Genomic DNA, 26,321 nt, shown 5'->3' on the forward strand with positions numbered 1-26,321 from the left:
CAAGGTCCGATCCTCCACCCTGCCTTACGGCATCTAAAATTGACGGCCTGGAAGCTGAATCCCTGATTCTCAGGGGTAGAGGTCTGTCTCAGAAAGTAATCTCTACCCTAATCAGAGCCAGGAAACCGGTCTCTAGGGTGATTTATTACAGGGTCTGGAAGGCCTATGTAGGCTGGTGTGAGTCCAAGCGATGGCTTTCTCGCAAATTTACCATCGATAGAGTATTAAGTTTTCTCCAGCTAGGAGTGGATAAAGGATTGGCATTAAGCACAATCAAAGGACAGATTTCTGCTCTGTCAGTGTGGTTTCAGCGGCCGCTGGCCACCCACTCGCTGGTTAAGACCTTCCTTCAAGGGGTCTTACGTATTAGACCTCCAGTTAAATCCCCGCTTTGTCCGTGGGATTTAAATCTTGTTCTGTCAAGTTTACAGAAACAACCGTTTGAGCCGTTGGCTGATATTCCTTTGGTTCTACTGACAAGGAAGTTAGTATTTTTGGTTGCCATAGTTTCCGCAAGAAGAGTTTCGGAGCTGGCAGCCTTATCCTGTAAGGAACCATATCTTGTTTTTCATAAGGACAGGGTCGTTCTCCGCCCTCATCCTTCCTTCCTTCCGAAGGTCATATCCAGTTTTCATTTGAACCAGGATTTGGTATTACCATCCTTCTTCCCTAAACCTACTTCCAGAAAGGAAGGGTTGCTGCATACCTTGGATATTGTCAGGGCCATGAAGGCCTATCTTAAAGCTACAAAGAAGATCTGGAAGACAGATGTGCTGTTCATTCTACCGGATGGGCCCAAGAAGGGGCAGGCAGCTGCAAAGTCCACCATTTCTAGGTGGATTAAGCAATTAATCACTCAGGCCTACGGCTTGAAAGGGTTGCCTCCTCCAGTATCATTAAAGGCTCATTCTACTAGAGCCATGGGCGCCTCCTGGGCAGCACACCACCAGATCTCTATGGCTCAAGTTTGCAAGGCGGCAACCTGGTCTTCTGTCCACACGTTTACAAAATTCTACAAGTTGGACGTAAGAAGGAATACTGATACTGCCTTCGGGCAGGCAGTGCTGCAGGCTGCAGTTTGAGACCCTCGGATTCCGGGGGCTCCTCTTGTTCGAGTTAAATTTAAAAATTTTATTTTTCTCAACTAAGTTGGATTTATTATGATTTGAGTATATCTCTAAATTAAATCCTTTTGTCTTGGAGATGTTCTCCCTCCCCTCATTGTAAGCATTGCTTTGGGACATCCCATATAGTAATGAATGCCGCTCTGTGTCCCGTGATGTACGATAAAGAAAAAGAGATTTTTAATACAGCTTACCTGTAAAATCTTTTTCTTGGAGTACATCACGGGACACAGAGCTCCCACCCCTCTTTTTTGAGGACCATTTTGGGAGGCATACTGCTTGCTACAAAACTGAGGTACTCCTCCTATGGGAGGGGGTTATATAGGGAGGGGCATTTCCTGTTTGAGATTGCCAGTGTCTACACCTGAAGGTACTCCATATAACCCATATAGTAATGAATGCCGCTCTGTGTCCCGTGATGTACTCCAAGAAAAAGATTTTACAGGTAAGCTGTATTAAAAATCTCTTTATTTTCTACAATAGCTTCTAATCCAAATAGTTAATTTTCTGTTCAGAGCTGCTTAAATACTATTTAACCACTTCAATACTGGGCACTTTCACCCCCTTCAGCTTTCAGAGCTGTCACACTTTGACCATTGCAATGCTGTACCCACATGACATTTTTGTCATTATTTGTATGGGGGGGAAAAAAAAGTTATTTTAGTAGTATTATATAGCCGCTGTTTTTTTTTTTGCAAAAAAATTAAAAAAGCCCAAAAATGTAGTCCATCAGTACATTTTGTAAATAAGTAATTTATCACCTTCACTGATGTGCACTGATAGGCTGCACTGATGGGTACTGATTAGGCGGTGTAGTGTCACCGTTAGCTCCCTATCACAGAATGCTGCCTAAGTCACGTGGCGGCGAACTGCGCATGCGCAATGCCTTCCAAAGGCAAATGTGATGCGTTCCAGGGGATTCACGACACTACCCTTCAGTGAACCCATCACAATTTGTCACGGAAGTGACGTATTACCATAGACGGAGTGGGGGGGACAGAGAGAGAGACCCATTCAGAGCGACAGAGAAATAGACATATAGAGATACTGAGATACATTCAGAGCGAGAGAGGGATACAGATATAGAGATACTGAGAGAGAACCGGGGCTCAGGGAGGGGATTACCTCCCCTATGTGCATTACTTCCCTTATATAAAATATATGTACACGATCTCTCTCTCGCTCTGAATGTATCTCAGTATCTCTAGATCTCTATTTCTCTCTCGCTCTGAATGGGTCTCTCTCTCTCTCTCTCCCCCCGCTCTGTGTATGGTACTACGTCACTTCCGTGACAAATTGTGATGGTTCACTGAAGGGTAGTGTCGTAAATCCCCTGCAACCAGGGGCGGACTGACCATTGAGTCACTCGGGCACTGCCCGAGGGCCCCATGCCACTAGGGGGCCCCATCCGGGTTGCCAGGCTCAGTAAAACCAGGGACAGTATGTAAAAATCTGTGTTTTTTTTAGATCTGTCCCTGATATGTCCCAAAATGACATGCTTTTAATGTGAATATCCCAAGATTTTAGCTGCCCGCCTCTGCACTACCTCCTGGCGTGGTGGCCATCTGTAAGCCAGAGGGGCCCCATAATCTTCTATTGCCCGGGGGCCCCATGAGTTGTCAGTCCGCCCCTGCCTGCAACGCATCACATTTGCCGTTGGAGCGCATGCGCAGTTGCCCGTCACATGACTTCCGCAGCATTCTAGGATAGGCAGCAGAATATGACACTGCAGCGGCACTAATATGCCTGATAATTGACACTGATGGGCACTAATAGATGGCACTTATGGGCAATGATAGGCAGTACTGACTGGCATCACTGATGGCACCGCTGGGGCTTTGCTGATGATCAGTGCCCTGATTACCTGTACAGGTCTCCCCTGTAAGAAGATGCCTCTGATCGGCTCTCCATGCCTCACACTGCCAGTTTGAGGCGAGGAGAGACGATAAACAACACTTCCATGTTTACATCTGACTGACTGGGATTGGACACAGCCGATCACATGGGTAAAGAGCCGCGTCGTCAGCTCTTCACCGGGATCGGGGTCACTGCTTATCCTAAGAACACTGCGCGATCGCCACGCTGCGAACCTGCACGGCGAGCGAGAGTGTTGACACTGGGGTGACATCCTATGACGTAGTCCCAATGGGGGTCTCGCCCGCCGTATAGTAAAATTAGGTGGTTAAAAAAAGTCATTTCAATACGGCTGTTTTCTGTAGCTGCTAACTGAAGCTATTGAACAGTCACTCAGCTGCTCATGTGGTCCTCCTAATTCCAGACCGTTATAATTTGATTATTAAACTCAGATTTGATCATTGCTACAAAGCCGTCATTGTGCTTCAGGACATATTTAGTTTCTTCTTATCTCTAGAACACATTATGTGAAACAAATGTTTCTGTATTCTTGGCGATACAGAGCCATTGGAGTAACTGGAGAAAGACACATTATATATATATATATATATATATATATATATATATATATATATATATATATATATATATATATATATATATATATATATTTCTCTCTGTCACTCTCTTCTTATCTCTGCCTGTTACTCTCTGGACCCATTCGCAGCAGGTTGCATTGCACCAACACCTATGTTGGAAGATGTTTTATCACATGTTGCCGCAGCTCATTCATTTTGAATAAGCCCCAGTACAGAAGAAATGGCTCCTCCTATTTTTTTTTTTTTTCCGAGCAGTGTAGAATCTAGTAGTTTCAAAGTAGTATCTGGCTCTGGATGTTGAGTGACGTGCACACACGCATACACCCTTATATACATGTAAGCATCCATTAGTCTAGTAATAAATAGCATGAAAAAATAAAGTGCTAATGTCGCCCAACCTCCAATGTCGGCAGTGCTCAGGAATAAGTAATTAAGATAATTGACCACAGACTACAAGATATAAATGAAAACTTCAGCAGCTGCTTAAAATACAAAAATGTCTAAAACAAACAGTAAAAAAAGAAAAATTAAACTTAAAATAGTCCCAAAGTACAGTATGATACTGTAGCAGTGCTACTTCCAAACCACCGCTTGAAGGACTTCTATATGACACATATAGGAAAACAATGATAGTGCAGATGGACAAATGTCAGAGGTAATCCTTATAAAGTGCTCCTTTCACCAAGGGGGGGGGGGGGGGGATCACCACGTGGGGGGATTTTACTCCCCTTTTGGGGATGCCCTCACCAAAATGTAAGAAAAAAGAAGCCTGGAATGTTTATCCACATTTGTCCTGGAAATTGCACTCTCCACCGGCTGGTTAACGTGCTTGGTCAATCCGCAATCACATATAATCGAAATAGACTCATATAGTGTGGTATCATTTAAACAAGTTTATTAAGCCCCATAGGCACCACTTATAAAATGTGCGTACCGCAATGTTAACAATCTCAAGCGTAAAGTATGTTTTACTGTGCCTGTGTATCTCCACTCGCCATGACAGTGAAGCGGCTCGTGCTTCCTTTCCTGTTCCTGGTCCTGGAGCCTCCACAGTATCTCTGGTCAATCGATAGGAGTCACATTCTGACGCGTTTCGTCATTGGCTGACTTCGTCTGAGGGCATGCCATTTACTTTGTCATAGAACCATTTGTTTATTTGTGTATTCTCAATATAAATGTGAATGTGACCTGTGATTTACCTAGTTTCCCCGTTTTAATGCAGATTTTATGCAGCAAACAGGAGGGCAGGCACATCTGTTCTTCTGGCTTACAGTAGAGGGATACCGGGTGACGGCACAGCAGCAGCTGGAGGTGTTGCATAGTCGGCAGCGAGATGGGAAACACCAAACCAACCAAACAAAGGATCTTTTAAGAAGTGCTGCGCTTGGCGTATTTGATCAGTATTTATCAGAAAAGGTATGTTTTACCCTCTTTTGGTGTCTCATGAGCATTACAGTTTTAAGACCAGAACATGTATTCTTAATTTGAAGGATATAAGTGTGAAAACTCCACTTGTATTCTGTTGATTGATTACTACTTACTTTCTGGTTTCTATTCTTCCCTGATAGGAACTTGCTTTTTTCTTTAAAGTGGAGTTCTACCCAAAAATTGAACTTTCGCTTTTTGTAATCCTCCCCCCTTTCCGGTGTCACATTTGGCACCTTTCAGGGGGGAAGAGGAGGGAGCAGATACCTGTGTAATACAGGTATTTGTTCCCACTTCTGGGCATAGATCACAGCGGTGACCTACGCCACGTCCAGGGCCTACTCTTTCCCCCTCCTCGCTGTCTTCTGGGAGACGCACAGGTCCCGGAAGACAGCAGGGACCAGTGGAATTGCGCATGATTCCCTTACCGAAGATGGCGGCGGCAGCACCCAAGAGCCGAGGGACAAATCGGCTTCAGGGCCCAACATCGTGGGTGCCCTGGACAGGTAAGTGTCCATATATTAAAAGTCAGCAGCTGCAGTATTTGTAGCTGCTGACTTTTTAATATTTTTTTTTTGGCGGAACTCTGCTTTTAAGCTGCAATATTACCATGTTATTTTGGAGGTTTCTTATACCATTGTGTTTTTTATGGTCCTCTCCTCCTCCTCCTTCTGCATGCTGTAAGTAGTGCTTCTAATGCTCTGTACACAGGATCGGTTCATCCGATGAAAACGGTCTGATGGATTTTTCCATCAGTTATCCGTTGAAGCTGACTTTCATCAGTCGTACCTACACACCATCAGTTAAAAAAACGATCGTGTCAGGACGCGGTGACGTAAAACACAACAAGGTGCAGAGAAAAATGAAGTTCAATGCTTCCAAGCATGCGTCGACTTGATTCTGAGCATGTGTGGATTTTTAACCGATGGGCGTACCCACAGACGATCGTTTTTTTCTATCGTTTTTTTAACCATCAGATCATTTTAAAACAAGAGCCTAGTTTTTTCACAGTTGGATAAAAAATCAATGGGTCCCACACACAACCATTAGACCGTTTTTCATCAGACGAACCGATCGTGTGTACGCGGCATAACACAGTTTTTTTATCTCTTATATATGTAAGTGTAACTCCACATCAATATTTAATTTTTTTTAACAGTAGTAGAAAATCGAAGCTAGTTGCAAATGGAAACAGGTCATTTTACTAGCATGATATTGTATAGTGTCTGCTGTGGCACTTGTATATTTATGTCAAAGTAGTTCTAAAGGCAGAAGGATTTTGCCTTATTGTTTTCTATGCATTAAGGTAAAAAACCTTCTGGGTGCTGCCTCACCCCCAGCTCCCCTTATACCTACCTGAGCCCCATCTCCATCCAGCAATGTGCATGAGAGCAGCGACTCTCCCAGATTTCTCTCTCCTCATTGTCTGTCTGACACAGCAGCAGGAGCCATTATCAATCGCCGCTAGTGAGGAGAGAGCGGGGGTGGTCCAAGCAGTGTCCATTCACAGAAGCATGACTTGGGAGCAAGCCTGCTCGAGTACCCCGGTAGCAAGAGACTTTCTATGGGGGTACTCGTGGGGGGGGGGTAGCCAGGACCGCCGGCAGAGGATCAAAGCTGCTCTGCTCATGTTTGTTTGTTTTTTATACTAGAATACCTTTAATTTTAAATAAACCTGCAGGATCCTATTTTTGCTAAAAATGCCTAAATTACGCCACCCTAAATAGCCATTTAATTAGATTTGTTGTTGAAGTATGGAGTATGAAGTGCTCAAATTTCACTGTAATAATGAAATGACTGTACACACAGGCGTCGCTTTAATTCAGAGTGTTGATACAAACAACAGTCACTGAAGTGTTAGACACATCGGTGGCAAACCTTTTAAATGCCAATTTACACATACCATGGTGACAAGCCTGTTTTCTGTGCTGGAAGAACAGCAGTCACAGCTAGTACATGTAGAAAACAATTGGGGGTAGATTCACGTAGAATGGCTTATGTTTGTGCGGGCGTAACGTATCCTATTTACGTTACGACTCCACAACTTTTACAGGCAAGTGCCGTATTCTCAAAATAAAGTTGCGGCGTAACGTAAATAGGCCGGCGTAAGCCCGCCTAATTCAAATTGTGAAGAGGTGGGCGTGTGTTATGTAAATTAACCATGACCCGACGTGATTGACGTTTTTCGCGAATGCGCCGTCCGTGGAATTTCCCAGTGTGCATTGCTCCAAAGTACGCCGCAAGGACGTATTGAGTTCGACGTGACTGTAAATGACGTCCAGCCCCATTTACGGACGACTTGCGCAAACGATGTAAATTTTTCAAAATTCGACGCGGGAACGACGTCCATACTTAACATTGGTACGCCGCATGTACGCCTCATATAGGAGGGGTAACTTTACGCCGGGAAAAGCCTAACGTAAACGGCGTAACTGTACTGCGTCGGCCGGGCGTACGTTCGTGAATTTGCGTATCTAGCTGATTTACATATTCTAGGCGTAAATCAGCGTACATGCCCCTAGCGGCCAGCGTAAATATGCAGTTAAGATCCGACGGCGTAAGAGACTTACGCCGGTCGGATCTAATAGAAATCTATGCGTAACTGATTCTAGAGATTCTATGACCGGCCTGACTCAGAGATACGATGGCGTATTTGGAGATACGCCGTCGTATCTCCTTTGTGAACCTACCCCTTGTTTTCTATGTTTCCTATTCACAGTGCACTGCAGCTTGGAGTTGCGATGCAATGATCTGCAATATATTGCATTTTAATCGCAGCACACTGGACAGGATCACATGTCCCTGTACAGCAGCACACCAGGCTGCTGTACAGTAACATTAATGAACTGTCACTTTTGTGCACTTCATATACAATTAAGTGGGAGAAAAACAACAACTGTGTGATGCACTAAAACACGCACCACACGTTCCTTACCACAGATTTGCTGCAGCCAGGACACACAGCTGCGGCACAGTCTATGTGTGAATGGACCCCTAATGTATTTTCTTGGCATTGATTTTGTCCTATATTCAGCTGTTCAGTGTCTGTGGCTAATCCTGAAGTTATATAGGTGGATTCAGAAAGACTTAGGCACCGGCGCTAATTTAAGTGTATTCTGGAAACCAGATACGCTTAAATTAGGCTCAGATACGAGCGGCGTAAGTGTCTTAAACCGTCGTATCCTAAAGTGTAATTTTTAGGCTGACCGCTAGGTGGCGTTTCCATTGCGGTCAGCGTAGAATATGTAAATCACTAGATACGCCTATTCACGAACGTACGCCCGGCCGACGCAGTACAGATACGCCGTTTACGTAACGCATTATCAGGCCTAAAGTTATTCCATTAAATAGCTGGAATAGTAATGTTAAGTATGGCCGTCGTTCCCGCGTCGAAAAATTTACGTCGTTTGCAAAAGTCGTCCGTGAATAGGGATTTACGTCATTTACGTCCACGTCAAAACCAATAGGACCGTGCGGCGTACTTTGCCGCAATGCACACTGGGATATGTAGGCGGACGGCGCATGCGCCGTTCGTAAAATACGTCAATCATGTAAGGTCACCCCCCATTACCATAAAACACGCCCCCTCAGCTAAATTTGAATTAGGCGCCATTACGCCCGCCCGATTTATGCTACGCCGCCGTAACTTAGCAGGCAAGTACTTTGGGAATCATGTACTTGCCTCGCTAACTTACGGCGGCGTAGTGTAAACACGATACACTACGCCGCCGCAAAGTTAGGGCGGGCTTTCTGAATCCAGCTATATGTGCTTATTCCTCCTTTTATACAATTATTTTATTAAAAAAAAAAAAAAGAAGAAAAGGATTAAAATAATATTTTCTTACTGTTCTCGATGATAGGCATCACCCAGAGTTCAGATTGATGATTATTTATTAGCAAAACTGGAAGAAATGTTAAACAATGAAGACCCAACACCAGAGATCTTTGATGAGGTCCAGAGGAAGGTAAGTTGTTGACCTACATTTTTTTGTCTATCCATTCTGAATTCTAGAATTCCACTACCTGATCCAGCTGAAGATTTGATCTCATAAGCTGACAATTCAGTTACAGATAGATACCGGTGAATTAGCCGTTTACCCGTTATGGGGCTTCCATCGATGAAATCTCCTGAAATCGTACTTTTCCTATACAGCAACAGACCTATAGAGATTGCCTATTTTGCATCTGTGCTGCCATCCCCTTAAAAAAATGTATAAAAAAAGAGATAGCTTGGCACTGCACCAAGGTGGATAGTAGCGTGGGACTTGTAAATTACGTGAAGTTAAAAGAAGAGAGCGGGAATTATTCCCCAAAACTTAAATATCTGGATTGGGTAAATTGACCCTTTTAGAGAAATGTTGAATGAAAATGCATATTATTTCCCACGTGTATTATAGTTTATCATGTTTTTAGATGATATTTACTTTGCGAGTTGTTATAAAATTTTAATAAACTGCCTATTGCTGCACTACATGGTCCTTCGCTTTCTTTACTAGGTTTACACACACAGGAGCGGTGGGGAAAATTGCATGCGATTTGAACAGGAATCACACTGCATTCCTGTTCCAATCGCATGTGTATCTTTGCGGTGCGATTTTCATCCATTCATTTTGTATGGACACAAATCGCACTGCAAAGTTTTGGTATTGGGAGAATTTTCACGTGTGCTCGTGCTTGTGAAAATAATTTATCGGTGCATCCCTACGCTATAGTGTTATTTGAATTACAGTTCTGGGTCTGTTGGCGCTTTTGCAGATAAAACCAATGTATAAAATGCATTAAATGCACCTATTATATAATATTATGGGAAGATTTTTGTTGAAATTAATGGTCTTGCAAAAAGGATCTCTTCAACCGGTTCCCGAGCGGCTCATGCAGATATACTGCGGCAGAATGGCTCTCCTGGGCAAAATCCTGTGTGTATATATACGGCTTTGCCCAGGAGGGCTACCAGAGGGCGCATACCCGCGGGGGACCCAATGCGCGTAGCTGGCGGGTGCAATCGCCTCCGGCCACGCACGTTTGCGTGCATGAGAGCCAGCACCGGGATTTGTGTGTATAAACGCACAAATCCCTGTGCTGTCAGTGGAGAGGAGACATATCGTGCGTTGTTCCTACTTTGTAGAAACAATCTGTCATCTCTCCTAGTTAGTCCCATCCCCACACAGTTGGAACACAGTGAGGGAACACTCAGTTAACCCTTTGATTGCCCCCTAGTGTTAACCCCTTCCCTGCCAGTGACATACAGTAATCAGTGCATTTTTATAGCACTGATTGCTCTATAAATCTTAATGGTCCCAAAAATTTGTCAAAACTGTTCGCTGGAATGTCGCAATACTGCTAAAAATCGCAGATCACCGCCATTACTAGTAAAATAATTATAAAGCCATAAAAATGCCATAAATCTATCCCATAGTTTGTAGACACTATGGGCCAGATTCACGTAGCCCGGGCGCAACTTAACTTTTCCGATTTAAGTTACACCGCCGCAATTTTTCCAAGTTAGTGCCCGATCCACAAAGCACTTACCTGGAAATTTGTGGCAGTGTATCCTAAATCCGGACGACGCAAGGCGGGCCAATTTAAATTAGGCGCGCTCCCGCGCCGGACGTACTGCGCATGCTCCCGACATGCTTTGCGCAAAGTTACGATGCACCAAGGTTTTTTGAATCGTGACGGGTAAAAAAAAGTTGCGTCGAAAAAAAAAAAAAAAAATTTGACAGCGATGCGGGAAAGACGGGTACACTTTTACATGGTGTACTAACTTTACACTTTGTAAAAGGTACCCTATCTTTGCGACAGCAAACTAACACTTACGGCGACTTAACGAAGGGAAAAAGCTTTGTGGATCTCCGTAAGTGCCAATTTGCATACCCGACGTTGGTTTACGACGAGAACTCCCCCCAGCGGCGGCCGCGGTACTGCATCCTAAGATCCGACAGTGTAAGTCCATTACACCTGTCGGATCTTAGGGCTAGCTATGCGTAACTGATTCTATGAATCAGTCGCATAGATAGAAACAGGGATACGACGGCGTATCAGGAGATACGCCGTCGTATCCCTTTTGTGAATCTGGCCCTATAACTTTTGCGCAAACCAATCAATATACGCTTATTGCATTTATTTATTTATTTTATATCAAAAATGTGTTAAATATATATTGGCCTTAATTGATGAAGAGATTTTTATTTAAATAAAAAATAACAAAAAGTACAGAATATTTTATTTATTTTTTCAAAATTGCCGCTCTTTTTGTTGTTTATAGCACACAAAAGAAAAAAAACCTGCAGAGGTGATCAAATACCACCAAAAGAAAGCTCTATTTACGGGGAACAGGGATGCAAATTTCGATGCAGCATTGCATGACCGCACATGCAATGTGACAAAGTGCCAAATTGTAAAGTGCTCTGGTCAGGAAGGGGGTAATATCTTCCGGGGCCGAAGTGGTTAAAAAAATAAATAGAAAAAAAACATTGCTGGAAGACTTTACAAAAATACAGAGGCATTATTTTATGCAATGGGTGCCGGTGACTTGTCATCAATGTTCCCCTATGGGGGAAGTTCCTTCACTGACTGCGCAGGCGCAAACTTGCTGACGGAAATCTCTGAACCTCGCCCGGCATCCAGGCTCATTCTTTAACATCCCCGTGGATTGGAGGATGTTAAAAAAAGAGCCAGGAGGCCGAGCGAGCGAAGCGAGGACGTGAGGCCGACTGGCCACTTTCCTCTAAGTCCACGTCGCCCTGGATGCCGGCCGCCGTTCGGGGATTTCCGTCGGCAAGTTTGCACCTGCGCAGTGCTTGAAGGAACTTTCCCGATAGCTGGAACCATCTCAGCGCATCAGTTCGCGCATGCGCTGGAACTTCCGTGATACCTGGAACCAGCATGGCAGATCACCGGAATGGCTTTTCTCAAGCAATAATACTAAAACTTTTTTCTTTTATTTATTTTTTGTTTTTGCTTGACAAAAGCCATTCCGACACCCAGTACGTGAAATAATACCTCTGTATTTTTGTAAAGTCTTCCAGCAATGTTTTTTTTCTAGTGTGTTTTTTATTTTTTGTAGTAGTCTGTTTACACCTGATTGTGTCAAGGAATGTGCAAAGCATGAACATGCAGGTCCACATTGCATTTCTTCCCATTCTGCTCTCACTTGGTATGTGTATTCCGATACCTGCATATAGTTTTATGTTGTTTTTTTTCCCCGACAAGGTATATGACATCATGCTGCGGGATGAAAAGTTTTATCCCTCCTTCCGTCACAATGCTCTCTATGTTCGGATGCTTGCAGAGCTGGACATGTTGAAGGAGCCGAGCTTTAAAGGATCTGATGATGGAGATGGAGGTAACCTATGATAAATCTCTTATCCATGGGCTTGGGTTGTCTATATGGTAAACTATTGTCCTGTGTCTGGAAAGGTTATATTTGTAGTAGATAGATAGATAAAATACCAACTTCATTTGTTGTTCTAAATGATTTATTATTGCATATATTATTCATTTGTTCCATTAACTTTTTCTCTATTGATTTTAAGACATAATTCTTCCAGTAATTCTTCTATAATTCTGTCACTTGGCTGCACTTTTTCAATTGTGAGTTTGCCTATTCCTTCATCTGCAATCTGCGAGAGGCTTTGCAGTAGAATTGACTCCAATAATCATGTCGCATTACTGTCCTCAGTACATAAGATAAATGTACAGATGTCCGCTGCAGGATTTTTATTGACCAGAATAGATGATGAACCCGTACTAATCACTCTGCTGTTGGCGATTCTTTTTTTTTTTCCTGATGTGCAGCCATCCTAATGAAATTTCAATCTGTGATGCCTGGTTATGATGTGAAATGTGTTTATTACACATGAGATCCAAGGCTTTTTATTTGCAACATTTGCCCCGTTGCCTGCTCATACATAACAGCAGAGGAATTGATCACCGTGTGCAGAACCCCATGTGTGTTAGAACAGTGTAGTCCCTGGCATGCCCCCTTCTCTCGTCCATAGCAATATGACATTTACAGTATGTGTTGTAGGCAATGCAGAGTGACCAGGCCAAGGCCTTCCCTAGTTCACCACCTCTATTCGCACCCTCTGCCAGACAGCTTAGCAGGAGCCAATTCGTGAACAAAAACTGAAGCCATTAAAGTGTTTGTAAATCCTTGTATAGTTTAGTGAGGCCCCTTTCACACTTGTACAACTTGTCCCACGACTTGGGACTGCAAAGTAGCTTGACAAGTCGTTTCCCATGATTTCCAATCACAACCATTCATATTAGTACCACTTCAAGTCGTTCAGACTTCAAAGTAGTCCCTGCACTACTTTGGTCCAACTTTGATGCCGGTTACACAGGCATTCCCTGAAATCGTGGCCGCGAAATTGCGGTAAAATCGCACGACTTTGAAGTCGCATTAATGTGAAAGGGGCCTTGGTGGCCTTAGAGGATGCACATATCTTATGCATTAAGGTGAAAAAACACCTCACTGTCATGGGCACCCCAGCCCCCCCGTTTTTCTTGCCTGAGCCCGTTCACCTGCTGTGCACGTCCCCCGGTATCCTCTTCTCCACTGAGTCTGCCCGTTGATTGGATAGATTGATAGCAGCGCAGCCATTGGCTCCCACTGCTGTCAATCACATCCAATAAAGCGGCCGCCGGGGGGGGGCGGGATCGAGTCATACAGTCTATGGACGCCAACTGTATGACACGGGAGCGTGCCCACCTACTAACCCAGAGATTCCCAGAGGGGGTTAGCTTTAGCGGGGAGGAGCCGAGACAGTTACCGTGGGATCCCAGAACGCCGGGAACGGGGCCACTCTGTGCAAAACGAACTGCACGGTGGAGGTAAGTATAACATGTTTGTTATTTAAAAAAACAAACCTATACAACCCCTTTAAGCTTGTCTGAACTGTCAGAAAAAAAGGGGGTGGAGAGCTGGAATTACATACTGCGGAGCGCTGATTGGAGGGAAGGAAGGAACACGCCCTCCTGCACACAGGAACAGAGCTGAGGCTGTTTATCAGCTGGAGCGCCTTCCCCTGTCACCTTTCTTCTCTTGGTGTCTGGAAAACTTGTCAGAAGCGACTCATGCCAATAGCAGAATAACGAAGCAACAGATAGAAATGACTCTTTGTACTTTGGATTGAGACAAGTACACGCTATAGAGGGATATTCTTTGTTCATATATCATGACTGCGGTTTACAACTGCTTTATTTAGAAAGATTGAATATGGGCTTACAGTTTCAGGAAAAAAAATGCTAGTTTAGTTGCATTGAATTGCATTTTCTGACATGACTCCTTTCCTCTTTAACCGTTTACCATAACAATGGGAAAGTGAGGGCAGCGTGGAGGGTTATGCCCTAACTCTTGTTAAAAGGACTGTATAAACAGAACATTAACATATTCTGTTCACGGTGAACTCTACAGCCAAGGGTGCTTACCTAATCTATTGTTCCCTGGTTTTGCAATCACTAGACTTACTTCCTGTTATGCGTGTTGCTGACAGTCATGCATTTTAACACAGTAACTGTGAGAAAGGTGGAGTGTTAGCAATGCAGTCTTTAAAGATAGTGAGTCATGTTGAGGACAACAGCTGCCTTGGATAAGATAACAATTGGTCTGCTGATTCAGATTTTCTCTATTTTAGTGCACTTCAGCACAAAGCATTTTATAAGTAGAGCAGAATAGCCAATAGAAAATGAATTGGTTTCTGCCGTGACTCTTGTACATGTATTTTGGCATTATACTGAGCTGACAGAAAATGAGTCACTCAAAATTGTGCACTCAACCACAGCCCCCACAACTTTTATATCTAGCAGGGTTGTGCAGTCAGCGGAGGCAGGTGAGACACAGCCTCACCTGCCATGAACATAAAATAACTTATGGGACCTATGGTTTTGGAGATATGGCGCTCCATGCGCAGCCTGTCAGAAGCTACATACAGAGTGGCCAGTTTAAATGCAAGCTGGCACATTCTGTTTGCAGTAGACTGAGAGGACGAGCTCACAGTGCCTCTCACTTCTTGTCAGAAGCACTGAGCTCAATAGACAGCTTGGAGTCTTGGACCAATGGTAAAGTACCATTTACCCCAGCTGTCCGATAAACATGCTGTAGTGGAGGCTGCCCTCTCAGTGTCATAGAAGGGGGGTATGAGTCTAAAAGACCCATACTCCTTTCCAGCCCAGCCCTCCTAACTACAAGGAAAAAAACATGGATTTATGGGTATGATATTTACCCATAATCCCATGTTTTTCTCACACAGTTAAGAGGGGGAATGAGAATCTTCTACTGCTGAAAAGGTACTTATTTGTTCAAGCTAAATAATATATGATTATGTATGATTATGCTATATGTTATAACATAATAATTTATTATTTATCGCTTCTCGCCTTTTGGCTAAGATCAAGTGTAGTATCTGTTCTTATCAGTTGCCAGGAGGTTGCGCTATGCTAACCATCCCTAGTACACGGCGAGGTGGAAAGAGATGGCGGTGGCAGGTGCAGAACCTGCTGGCGTGGAGGTGAAAGCCTTCTGATCGGGACGGAGAAACATGCGGTTGAAGCTGAAGTGTCGGGTTCCTGGCCTTCTGGCCTGGATTTGATGCAGTTCCTAACCTGCCAGTTTCTCGAGAGGGAACGTCGACCTCACCCTACTGTTGGGGGGGGGGGGGGGGGGTCATTTTGTAGGCTTGTACCTCCCGAACATAATTAGGTGGGGAGCGAAAGAGGCGAAGGGGAGAGTTTTTTTGATTGAGCTCTCTCCATGAGCTTCCGGAGCTCCCGTTCCTTCCTGGTAGGGAAGGGGGACTGTGACTGTCCGGGCTGTTGGTCAGGGTTGTGAGAAAAGCCTATGGTGAATGTGCCCATGGAGTGGCAGTTCAGGGGTGCCTTATTTTCACTATTGTTTTCTTGGCACTTTTGCTTTTGGCAACCATGGTCACTTCACCATATACACACTTTTTTTTACACCTGCCTCTAGGGCCAGGCCTTTTGGCTGGGACCAGAGGAATTTTTGTTTCCTGGCCGGAGGGCCGGCCATCGTATTGCACGATGGTCACTTTTCACTCTCCCTCATCTTCCTTCTCCCCCACTTTCTTTTTATTTATCCCTGTGTGCGTCACTTTATGTATTTTTTTGTTTGTTGTCACGTTATTGTCACAGTGTGATTATAAGGGTGCCGGTCCTCGGGCCAGCCCTGAACGTCTTGGGAGTGGGTGGACATGGCCTTCTGGCTTAGTTCGCCTGCTCTCATGGGGTCTCCCTTTGGGGGAGCCCCACCTAGTACTTGGGTGGGTTCTGTTTCGGCAGACCCTCCAAAGAATGGGGTCTGTGTCGGCTTCGGCTGCTCGGACCATGTGAAGTACCTCGGTCCCCTTCTGGAGTCTGTGATTTAGTAAAAAAAAAAAAAATCCTAGAGTTGGCCTTTAAAAAAAATAGCAGCAGAAAGAAGCAACTTCCCATCCCAACTGCCCCAAATGCCTGAAATATGTATAATCAGGCAGCACACTGTAATTCACTATAATCTGCTGTATGAATAAACCTTAATTCAGGGGTCGACAAAATCCGGGCGCCAGGTCGCAATTGCGCGGGTAATTGAACGCCGCGGCGAGGGAGGTGGGGGCACACGGAGGCATAGGATCCTGTGTCTCCATGCGCCCCCACCTCCCCCACCCCACGATCGCGGCGGACCCGCGACAGCCGGTAATTGAGGCCGCGGCCTTGTGAAGTCTCAAGCTCTTCCTTCTGTGAGCTGGCGCCATCTGGTGGTGGCCGTTGGCATTACAAGTTAAACAGCTGTTCTAATGTGTTCACTATTTTCACTGCCATCTCCTTCCCTCTAAGTAGAACCCCCAAACATTATATATATTTTTTATTCTAACACCCTAGAGAATAAAATGGTGATCGTTGCAATACTTTCTGTCACGCCGTATTTGCGCAGCGGTCTTACAAGCGCACTTTTTTTGGGAAAAAATACACTTTTTTTTTATTAAAAAATAAGACAACAGTAAAGTTATCCCAATTTTTTTTATTGTGAAAGACAATGTTACGCCGAGTAAATTGATACCCAACATGTCACGCTTCAAAATTGCGTCCGCTCGTGGAATGGCGACAAACTTTTACCCTTTAAAATCTCCATAGGCGACGTTTAAAAAAATCTACAGGTTGCATGTTTTGAGTTACAGAGGAGGTCTAGAGCTAGAATTATTGCTCTCACTCTAACGATCGCAGCGATACCTCACGTGTGGTTTGAATACCGTTTACATATGCGGGCACTACTCACTTATGTGTTCGCTTTTGCGTGCAAGCTCGTCGGGACGGGGCGCGTTTTCTGGCTCCTAACTTTTTTAGCTGGCTCCTAGATTCCAAGCAAATTTGTCAAACCCTGCCTTTAATCTCTAGTTATCCTTGGCGTTAAAATCCTCCATTCTCTGTACTATAGAGATCTGTTTGTACTGCCCACAATGTCTATTGAAACAGTATCATCCTTGCATGCATTGTGAATGTCTTGACTTCCTAGAAAACAAAGGTGACTTTATTATCCGCTCAGTAGATAGAGAACAGGTCTGTCTAGTTTGGTTAGTCACTGTGCCTCCTTTTAGAAATACTCACATAAGGAAAAAGGTGGAAGGCTGTTGGTGAAAGTTCTGATGCCGAGTTCTGAGCAAACAGACATTTTTTTATAATGTTATTAACCACTTCCTTACTGGGTACTTAAACCCCCTTCCTGCCCAGAGGACTTTTTGCGATTCGGCACTGCGTCGCTTTAACTGACAATTGCGCGGTCGTGCGACGTGGCTCCCAAACAAAATTGATGTCCTTTTTTTCCCACAAATCGAGCTTTCTTTTGGTGGTATTTGATCACCTCTGCGTTTTTTATTTTTTGCGCTATAAACAAAAATAGAGCGACTATTTTGAAAATAATATATATATTTTTTACTTGTTGCTATTATAAATAGCTAAATTTTTAAAAAAAAAAAAATTTTATCCTCAGTCTAGGCCGATACGTATTCTACATATTTTTAGTAAAAAAAAAAAAAAAAAAAACTCGCAATAAGCGTCTGGTTTGCACAAAAGTTATAGCGCCTACAAAATAAGGGACAGAATTATTATTATTTTTTTTTACTAGTAATGGCGGCGATCTGCGATTTTTATTGCGACTGCGACATTATGGTAGACACATCGGACACTTTTGACACATTTTTGGCACCATTTACATTTATACTGCGATCAGTGCTATAAATATGCACTAATTACTGTATAAATGTGACTGGCAGGGAAGGGGTTAACACTAGGGGGTGAGGAAGGGGTTAAATGTGTACCCTATATAGTGTTCTAACTGTGGGGGAAGGGGACTGATTGGGGGAGGTGACCGATCTGTGTCCCTATGTACAAGAGACACAGATCGGTCTCCTCTCTCCCTGACAGCACCGCTGTCATTGTGTGAGCCGGCAATGAGAGATGATCTCATATGTTTACATATGAGATCATCTCTCATTGGCCGCACAGATCGCCTAGCAAACTGCCACTACGATTGGCCGTTCAAGGCGATCTGTGATTGGCTGTGTCAAGGGACACGGCCAGCACAGAAGTTCCCCGCTGCGCGTGCGGGGAATGCGGAAAGGGGCGGCCGTAAAAACACGGCGCCCCGGAGAAGTAGAACCACCCTGCGGCCGTATATAGTCGTACGGCCGTCGGGAAGTGGTTAAGCACTCCATGAAAACCTGTAGCCGCATACCTTGCGTGTCATTATTGCTTCCTGTCCTCTTTTTGTGTGCAGACTTTGCAGCACAATCAACGTTTAAAAATGTGTTCCCCTCCCGCTTAGTGCTGTTTTCAGGGGTGGCATGGGCATTGCTCTGGTCTGTGCTCGTCATACACGGGTATTATGGGGAGTACACAAGAAATCATGGTACATGTAGTCCTTATGGTTTCTAATCTCTGAGAAGCTCAGTGCTCGCTGTCAGATCAGAAGTTTGTTGAAGCGCTGAAGTGAGGAACACGGGAAAGAGAAACTGATTACAGTTAATATAAGGCTTTGGGGATAACACTATAATTAGAAAATAATCCTGTATTAACTACTTACTGTGTGGAGCTGGGTTTAAATGGCAATGCACTAAGACCTGAGGCAGTTTTCAGACACTTTAGCGCTAGAAATGGCGACTGTAAAGCACCTAAAAACTGCCTTCTATTCTCTGCAATGGGTGCTTTCACACCCGGTCGGTGCGCTTGTGGAACGTTAGAAAAGGTCCTTCAAGCAGCATCTTTGGGGGGTTTGGGAGCAAGTATACAAAGCTCCCAAAACGCCCCTGCCCATTGCAATGAATGGGCAGCGCTTCCTAAGTGCCTGAAAAGTGATTTGGAAGACATGGGAGTTTATCGCTAACGGCCGGCGCTTTCAGTGTGAAAGCAGCCTTAGGGTTTAATACTACTTTTAACTTTTGTACAGATTAATAACTCAAGTATTTTTTTCAAATATTGCGAGTGTGACTACCTGAACTTATCTTTGTAGTAACTTCCCCAATCACCCTGTTTGCCAGGACTGAGAGAGGTAGAACTGGTGGTGTTGGAGAAGGAGGATTTAGTTTTGGGTCACACTGTAAAGAGTTCAAACAAAAACTAAGCAGAATAAAAGCAGGTGGCTGAGCTGCAGTTTTACCACTCCCCAGCTGCCCACCGAAACTGTCAAATAAGATTTTGAATCCGGAGTGCAGAGTTTGGCAAGTGACACCGCTTGTCAAATTCGCCCACTGAGTTCAGTGGAGCCGAAACACAACTGTATGCAATGCATGGGATTGTGGAAGTGGTAGTGCGGCATTATAGGGTTAAATTGGGCTGTGGGGAGGAGAGATAACACCTACTTCTCACCTGTCAAATACTCTGAAAAGCACTGTGACTGGAAGGAGAGTCTGAGGTCGGTACAGCAGGGATTTCAGCGGATCCGGACCTGGAGTGAAGAACAGGTGTGGCCCCTAGGGGTTTGCAGCATGCATGTGCTAACGCCTGAAGAACTGGGCCAGGTAGCAGAGTTGTGAGAGAGCATCTTGGGCAAAGCTCTGCCATCAGAACTGAGCTTCCCTGCTGTACCGATCAGCTTGTCAGGCTCTCTCCTTCCAGTTCTTGCAACTCTCCACACAGACATCTGTCAGCGTGCCTCTCTGAGCCTGTCGGCTTCCTTAGTGCGCATGCGAACCAGCTCAGAAAGGCATGTTGACAGTGGAGGCATCATGGGGTGCATATGGCCGTATGTGGCCTTGGGGCAACAGGTCTGCCTAGAAAAAAGTTTTATCTACATACTTTAATGGTTCAAACTCAACAACAAGAATTATTTGGATTGCATACTTGCATTGGTCCAGCTTGGCACAATGCAAATAAACATATTTCCCATTTTACTTATATTTATAAACTATTGATAATGAAACTTTTTTCTTTTTGTTTGCTTTGTTCATTTATATTCTTACACCTTTTAACATATATTTACACGTTTCACATTGAAAAAAAAAACTAGTCATTCCTCTCCTCACCTCACTGTGCCACCATTACATGCCTCACTGTGCCACCATTACATGCCTCACTGTGCCACCATTACATGCCTCGATGATCCCTTACCTTATCCCTGACATGCAGAATCTCCGTCAGACCGTGGGCGTCCATTTTCCAAAAGACGCGGCTTTTCAGACGCCCGCGGTCTGACCGAGATTCTGCATGTCAGGGATAAGGTAAGGGATCAGTGAGGCATGTAATGGTGGCACAGTCTGGCATGTAATGGTGGCACAGTGAGCTGAGGGAGGCATGACTAGTAGGAATGGAGTCGTCTTATATGGCGAGTATATCCCAAAACCAACATTTTAGCTGGAAAATTAGGGGGTCGTCTTATACGCCGGCAAATTCGGTATTCTTTGCTTTAATCAAATTGAAAGAAATGTAATGAAAAAAAAACATTAAAAAGTGGTTGTAAACCCCTCTGTGGAACAGCATGAGGAAGAGGCGCGGCTTTTGAAAAATGGATGGCCGCGGTCTGAACGAGATTCTGCATGTTAGGTACCGGCGTATAAGACGACCCCCGACTTTTAAGAAGATTTTCATGTGTTAAAAAGTCATCTTATACGCCGGAAAAAACAGTATCTGTCTTATTTTATTGCCATCTTATTTGATAACCTAAAGTTCAGGGGTTGTAAATCTTTAAAATAAAGTTCTTCAGAAACGTGATCTTTATTCTAAGCAAAAAAATTGTGATTCTCATTTTATCCAGACTCGTGCAGGTCTAGTTTGTGTAAACTTTGGGAACTTTATGTATTTACATGGTGATAATTAGGGGGTATTTTTGATGATTTGGGATTTTGGGTAGATTGTTGGCGCTGCAAATCTATAGTTTGGAATGAAAACAAGACATTCTCTTATTGGACGAGGTGGAAAATTGTGATTTCACCAACCCTCCTCTCCACCCCATCCATGGCGGCAGTGTCAAGCGAGTGACTTTTTGCAGTCATTGGGGCAGATTCATCAATAGATACGCCGGCGGATCTCCAGATCCGCCGTCGTATCTGTGAGACCCGACGGTCGGATCTGTGAGATCCCACCGTCGGAGCTATGCGACTGATTCATAAGAATCAGTTCCGCATAGATCTCCCTTGGATCCGACTGGTGTAAGTGACTTACACCAGTCGGATCTTAGGCTGTAATCTCCCGCCGGCCGCTAGGTGTCGTCGCGATTTTTTACCCGTCGCATATGCAAATGAGGAAAACTGCCGATTCACGTCCGTACGCCCGCCTGTCGCTAGTTTTTAGCGTTCGGGTTTTTCCTGCGCATAGCTACCCCTGCTTCTATGAGGGGTAGCTAATGTTAAGTATGGCCGACGTTCCTGCGCCGATTTTTACATTTTCTACGTCGTTTGCGTACCGCGATCGGGAATACCGATGGCCGCAAATGACGTACCCGCCGCAAACAATGACGTCGTAGCGACGTCATTTGGAGCATGCGCACTGGGCTTTTTCGCCCCGGCGCATGCGCAGTTAAATCGGCGCGGGAACGCGCCTGATTTAAATTGTACACTCCCCCTAGCCGCGGAATTTGCATTCCGCCGGGGGGAGTTAGGATCCGACGGTGCAGTTTGCGGGGTAAGTGCTTGATGAATCATGCACTTGCCTCGCTAAATTGCACCGGCGGATCGCAAACCAGGTAGATCTAGCGGATCTAAAGATCCGCAGATCTACATGAATCTGCCCCATTGTGCATAGGAAAAGCCGCTCACACAAAACCCCAGAAGGACCGGGAAGGTTGGGACTTTAGTAGTACTAGCGCCTATTGCTACACTGATTTCCAGCTTCCACGGCAGTGCATTAGGTATGAGATGTGCCTAGCTGGATCAGTTTATGTATGCAATCAAAATAAAGTGTGGAATTCAGCTTACCTATAGGTAAAAGGGATATGATTCTGTTCAGGGATTTCTGCTGCTTATATAAAAAAAAAACGTGTGTTTTATAGGCCTCATGCACACCTTTTTAACACTGCTCTGGAGTTTTTGATATATATAAATGCCTTTATAAGTGTCATGCATTTTTGCTGCCAGGCGGAAAGGTGTCTGGGAGAGATGGCCAAAGTGTCCAATGTGTATGAGGCCATAAACTTGTACATTGGAGACTTGTTTATATGCTTTACTTGTGTAAGAGCTTCATGTATTTTCTCTTTAATAAATTATCTTTTACCTATCCTGACGTACAACCAACTGACGCAGAGAATCAGAGGTGAAGATTAAGCCATTACATTTTATGTTTAATGGAATTCTGTTCAAAATAATGGGATCTGTAAATATCAAATGTCGAACTCTCGTGTGTTTACAGAACTGGAACCAAATGTCCTGTGTTCTTGGCTTGTGTTTGGGTGCCCCCTAGTGGCTTCTATTGTTTGAGTTAGTTTATGTTGTAAAGCTTATTGCAAACTGAGAACTGAATAGGGAGGCCCTTTAAAAAAATGATGGCACCTGTTTTCTAATGCATGCACGCTCAATCCAGATGGACCTTTCTGGCCTTCTCTTTTGCAACAGTAATACACTTTTAATATAATTTTGATTTTGTTTTGGGGGGGGGGGGGGGGGGGGGGGATGCAGTATTTCTCATGATTCATGTGTATTTCAAATCTCTTGTGTAGCTGAGAACATAAACCGTTTCGATGCCAGAGCTGTTTTTGCCAGGGTTTTTTTGGCACACCTTAAAGCGGAGGTTCACCCTAAAAAACATCTATGTACCATCCCATCCAGCAAACTTGCGTCAGCTATAGTATGTTTTTTTTATTTTTTTTCGCTGTATTTACCGTTTTAATTGCTCAGTTTAGTTTCAGACTCCCGCGGGGAGTAGGCATTCCTATGAAGAGGGGAACATGATTGACGTCCAGCTATGGCGCGTCACGCGTTCCGAAAATAGCTGGAGTAGGACTCGGCTCTTCACAGCGCCTGCGCACAGACTAGGAGCTGACTGCGCAGGTGCCGTATATATCCGAGTCCTATTTCGGCTATTTTCGGAACGCGTGACGCGACATAGCCGGACGTCAATCATGTTCCTCTCTTCATAGGAACGCCTATTTCCCCGCCGGAGTCTGAAATGAAACTGAGCGATTAAACGGTAAATACAGCGGCAAAAAAAAAAAACATACTATAGCTGAAGCAAGTATGCTGGATGGGATGGTACTAAAAAAAAAAAAAAAGTTTTGGGGTGAACCCCCGCTTTAAGTGGCACAGTTTAGGCCCGAAGATGAGTTAAAATTCCCAAAGAGCATGTATTTGCTTTCTAAAAAAAAAAAGTCCCTAGAGAATAACATCGGGAAAATCCCATTTTTTTTTTAATGTCGCACCATATTAGCAAAACCGTTTGTGTTTTCAGTAAAAAAAAGTACACAAAAAATTATTTTTAGGGGGTAAAAAAAAAAGGTTGTACTGAGTAAATACCCAGTATGTCAAGCTTGAATGTTGTGCAGGCCTGTGAAATGACAAACCTTGGTATTTTTATTCCCCAAAGGTGAAACCTTTAAAAACTCCTTTATGTCATCCATTTAAAAACCAGTGAAACGCCCTTTAAAAGAGGCATTTTTGACGCCCATGTGCATGTGGCCATAAACGGAAAAACAAAGCTCTCTGTTGAGTTTTTCAGATTTTCCTCTGCCTTCTGTCTGTATTTAAAAAAAAAAAAAGCTCATCAAGTCAAATATGTTTTATTTTTTATATATTTATTTAGAGATATGCAACATCTTTTTTTTTAATTTAAAAAAGCACAATTACAAAATGTAATATTTTTGGAAACAAATTTAGGGCCAGATCCACAAAAAGGATACGCCGGCGTATCTACTGATACGCCGTTGTATCCCTGTTTCTATCTATGCGACTGATTCACAGAACCAGTTACGCATAGATATTCCTAAGATCCGGCAGGTGTAATTGTTTTACACTGCCGGATCTTAGGATGCAGTACCGCAGCCGCCGCTGGGGGGAGTTTGCGTCGTAATCCAGCGTCGGGTATGCAAATGAGGAGTTACGTCGATCCTCAAAGCTTTTTCGCGTTCGCTACGTCGCCGCTATGTTAGTTTCCCGTCGCTTAGTTACACTTTTGTGAGGCAGCCCTACTTTTACACAGCAGGCGTTCTGCTGTGTAAAGTATGGCCGTCCTTCCCGCGTTGAATTTTTAAATTTTACATCATTTACGTAAGCCGTACGGGAATACGGAAATACACTACGCGCCGTTCAAAAAATTACGTCACGTCACGCAATGCACGTCGGGAAAAAAGCGTCGGGAGCATGCGCAGTACGTCCGGCGCGGGAGCGCGCCCAATTTAAATGGGACTCGCCCCATTTGAATTGGCCCGCCTTGCGCCGGACGGATTTGAGTTACACCGCCGCAAATTTCCAGGTAAGTGTTTTGTGGATCGGTACCTAACTTAGGAAATTTGCGGCAGTGTAACTTCAATCTAAAAAGTTACGTTGCGCTGCCGGGCTGTGGATCTGGCCCTTAGAACCTAGAAGACACTTTTCTGCTATTTTCTGTTTTCTAAATTTCTAAAAGAGTTTCTAAAAAATAAAAAAATTGTGGTAATAATGAGCAGAGTGGCTCTTGTATAACATTCTGTGATGTCACAGACTAAAGTTCGGCATTCTCTCAGCTATGAATGCCCTGTTCTTTGCTTGTTGCAGGTGCACATACATTTTCATTGGTATGTTTTGATGGGATGCCTTGGGGATATAGAGATTCTGGTGTTGGGTGTGTGCCATCAGTTGTCCTTTTTACTTCTAAAGTTGTGTGTTCTTCTGATGCGCTTTGATTCCTAGTGAGTGAGCCTTAGTTACAGTTACTATTTAGAAAGCTTCCACTGTATTCTGATCTGTTTTTCCCATTCCTTCACAGAATCTTTCAACGGATCACCAACAGGCAGCATAAATTTGGTATGTTATTCTTCCAACCCTTCACTTTTATTTCACTGAGCAGTGGCACATAACATCCAATCAGAAATGTGCTTTGGGTTTCAGCACTTTGCTCATCATCATTACTTTGTACCGTGATGAATAACAAACTCAAGTTTGTGACAAATCACTTTGACATGCAGGTCATACTTTGTATTTACATTGATTGCTTTTCTGCAATTAATTCTATCAAGTATACTGTTTTTTTTTTTTTTGTTTGTTTTTTTTACAAGGTTTGACTTCACTGGCATGTGTTTCCCAAACTGCGTATTTTGCTAGTTTGGTTGAAACATTGATTTACCGCTGTGACAACCAGTGTTTGCTGGTTACATTCACCCAATCCAATTGTTGTAATATATATATATATATATATATATATATATATATATATATATATATATATATATATATATATCCCGTATTTATCGGCGTATACCGCGCACTTTTTTGCCCTGAAAATCAGGGCAAAATCGTGGGTGCGCCGTATACGTCGATACCCGCTTTTCGTACAGGACGTCAGCGCGAGAGTAGCCGAGCATTGCCGACAATACACGAGTGTACTGCGCTCTGTATATGTCGGCGCAGTATTCAAACTCGGCGCAGCAAACGAGCGGGGAGGACGCCGCAGAAGGATGCCGGACCCGACGAAGAGGACACCCGAAGCCGCAGACGGACGCCGGACCCGACGAGGCCGCCGATGGACGCCGCGCAAGACACCAAAAATGTAAGTACAAAAACTTTTTTCCACAGGATTCGGGGCAACTTTAGGGGTGCACGCTATACGCGGGAGCGCGCTATACCCCGATAAATACGGTATATATATATATATATATATAATCATTTTTTTTCAGACACCCTAGACCAGTGGTCTCAAAGTACCGGCCCGC

General features: G+C 44.1%; 1 protein-coding gene and 1 pseudogene across 1 annotated transcript in view; both read left to right on the plus strand.

The window, feature by feature from the left end:
• Nucleotides 1–26,321, plus strand: part of SNX13 (sorting nexin 13) — a 210,056-nt gene that overhangs the window by 134,642 nt on the left and 49,093 nt on the right. Inside the window, exons 13-16 of the mRNA XM_040352832.1 lie at nt 4,800–4,993; nt 8,863–8,967; nt 12,215–12,347; nt 25,379–25,416. Of these exons, the coding sequence (XP_040208766.1) occupies nt 4,800–4,993; nt 8,863–8,967; nt 12,215–12,347; nt 25,379–25,416 (470 nt within the window). The remainder of the gene's footprint in view (nt 1–4,799; nt 4,994–8,862; nt 8,968–12,214; nt 12,348–25,378; nt 25,417–26,321) is intronic.
• Nucleotides 15,371–15,455, plus strand: LOC120942242 (annotated as a pseudogene).

Source organism: Rana temporaria, chromosome 5 (assembly GCF_905171775.1).
Source record: "Rana temporaria chromosome 5, aRanTem1.1, whole genome shotgun sequence".
NCBI classification, from domain to species: domain Eukaryota; kingdom Metazoa; phylum Chordata; class Amphibia; order Anura; family Ranidae; genus Rana; species Rana temporaria.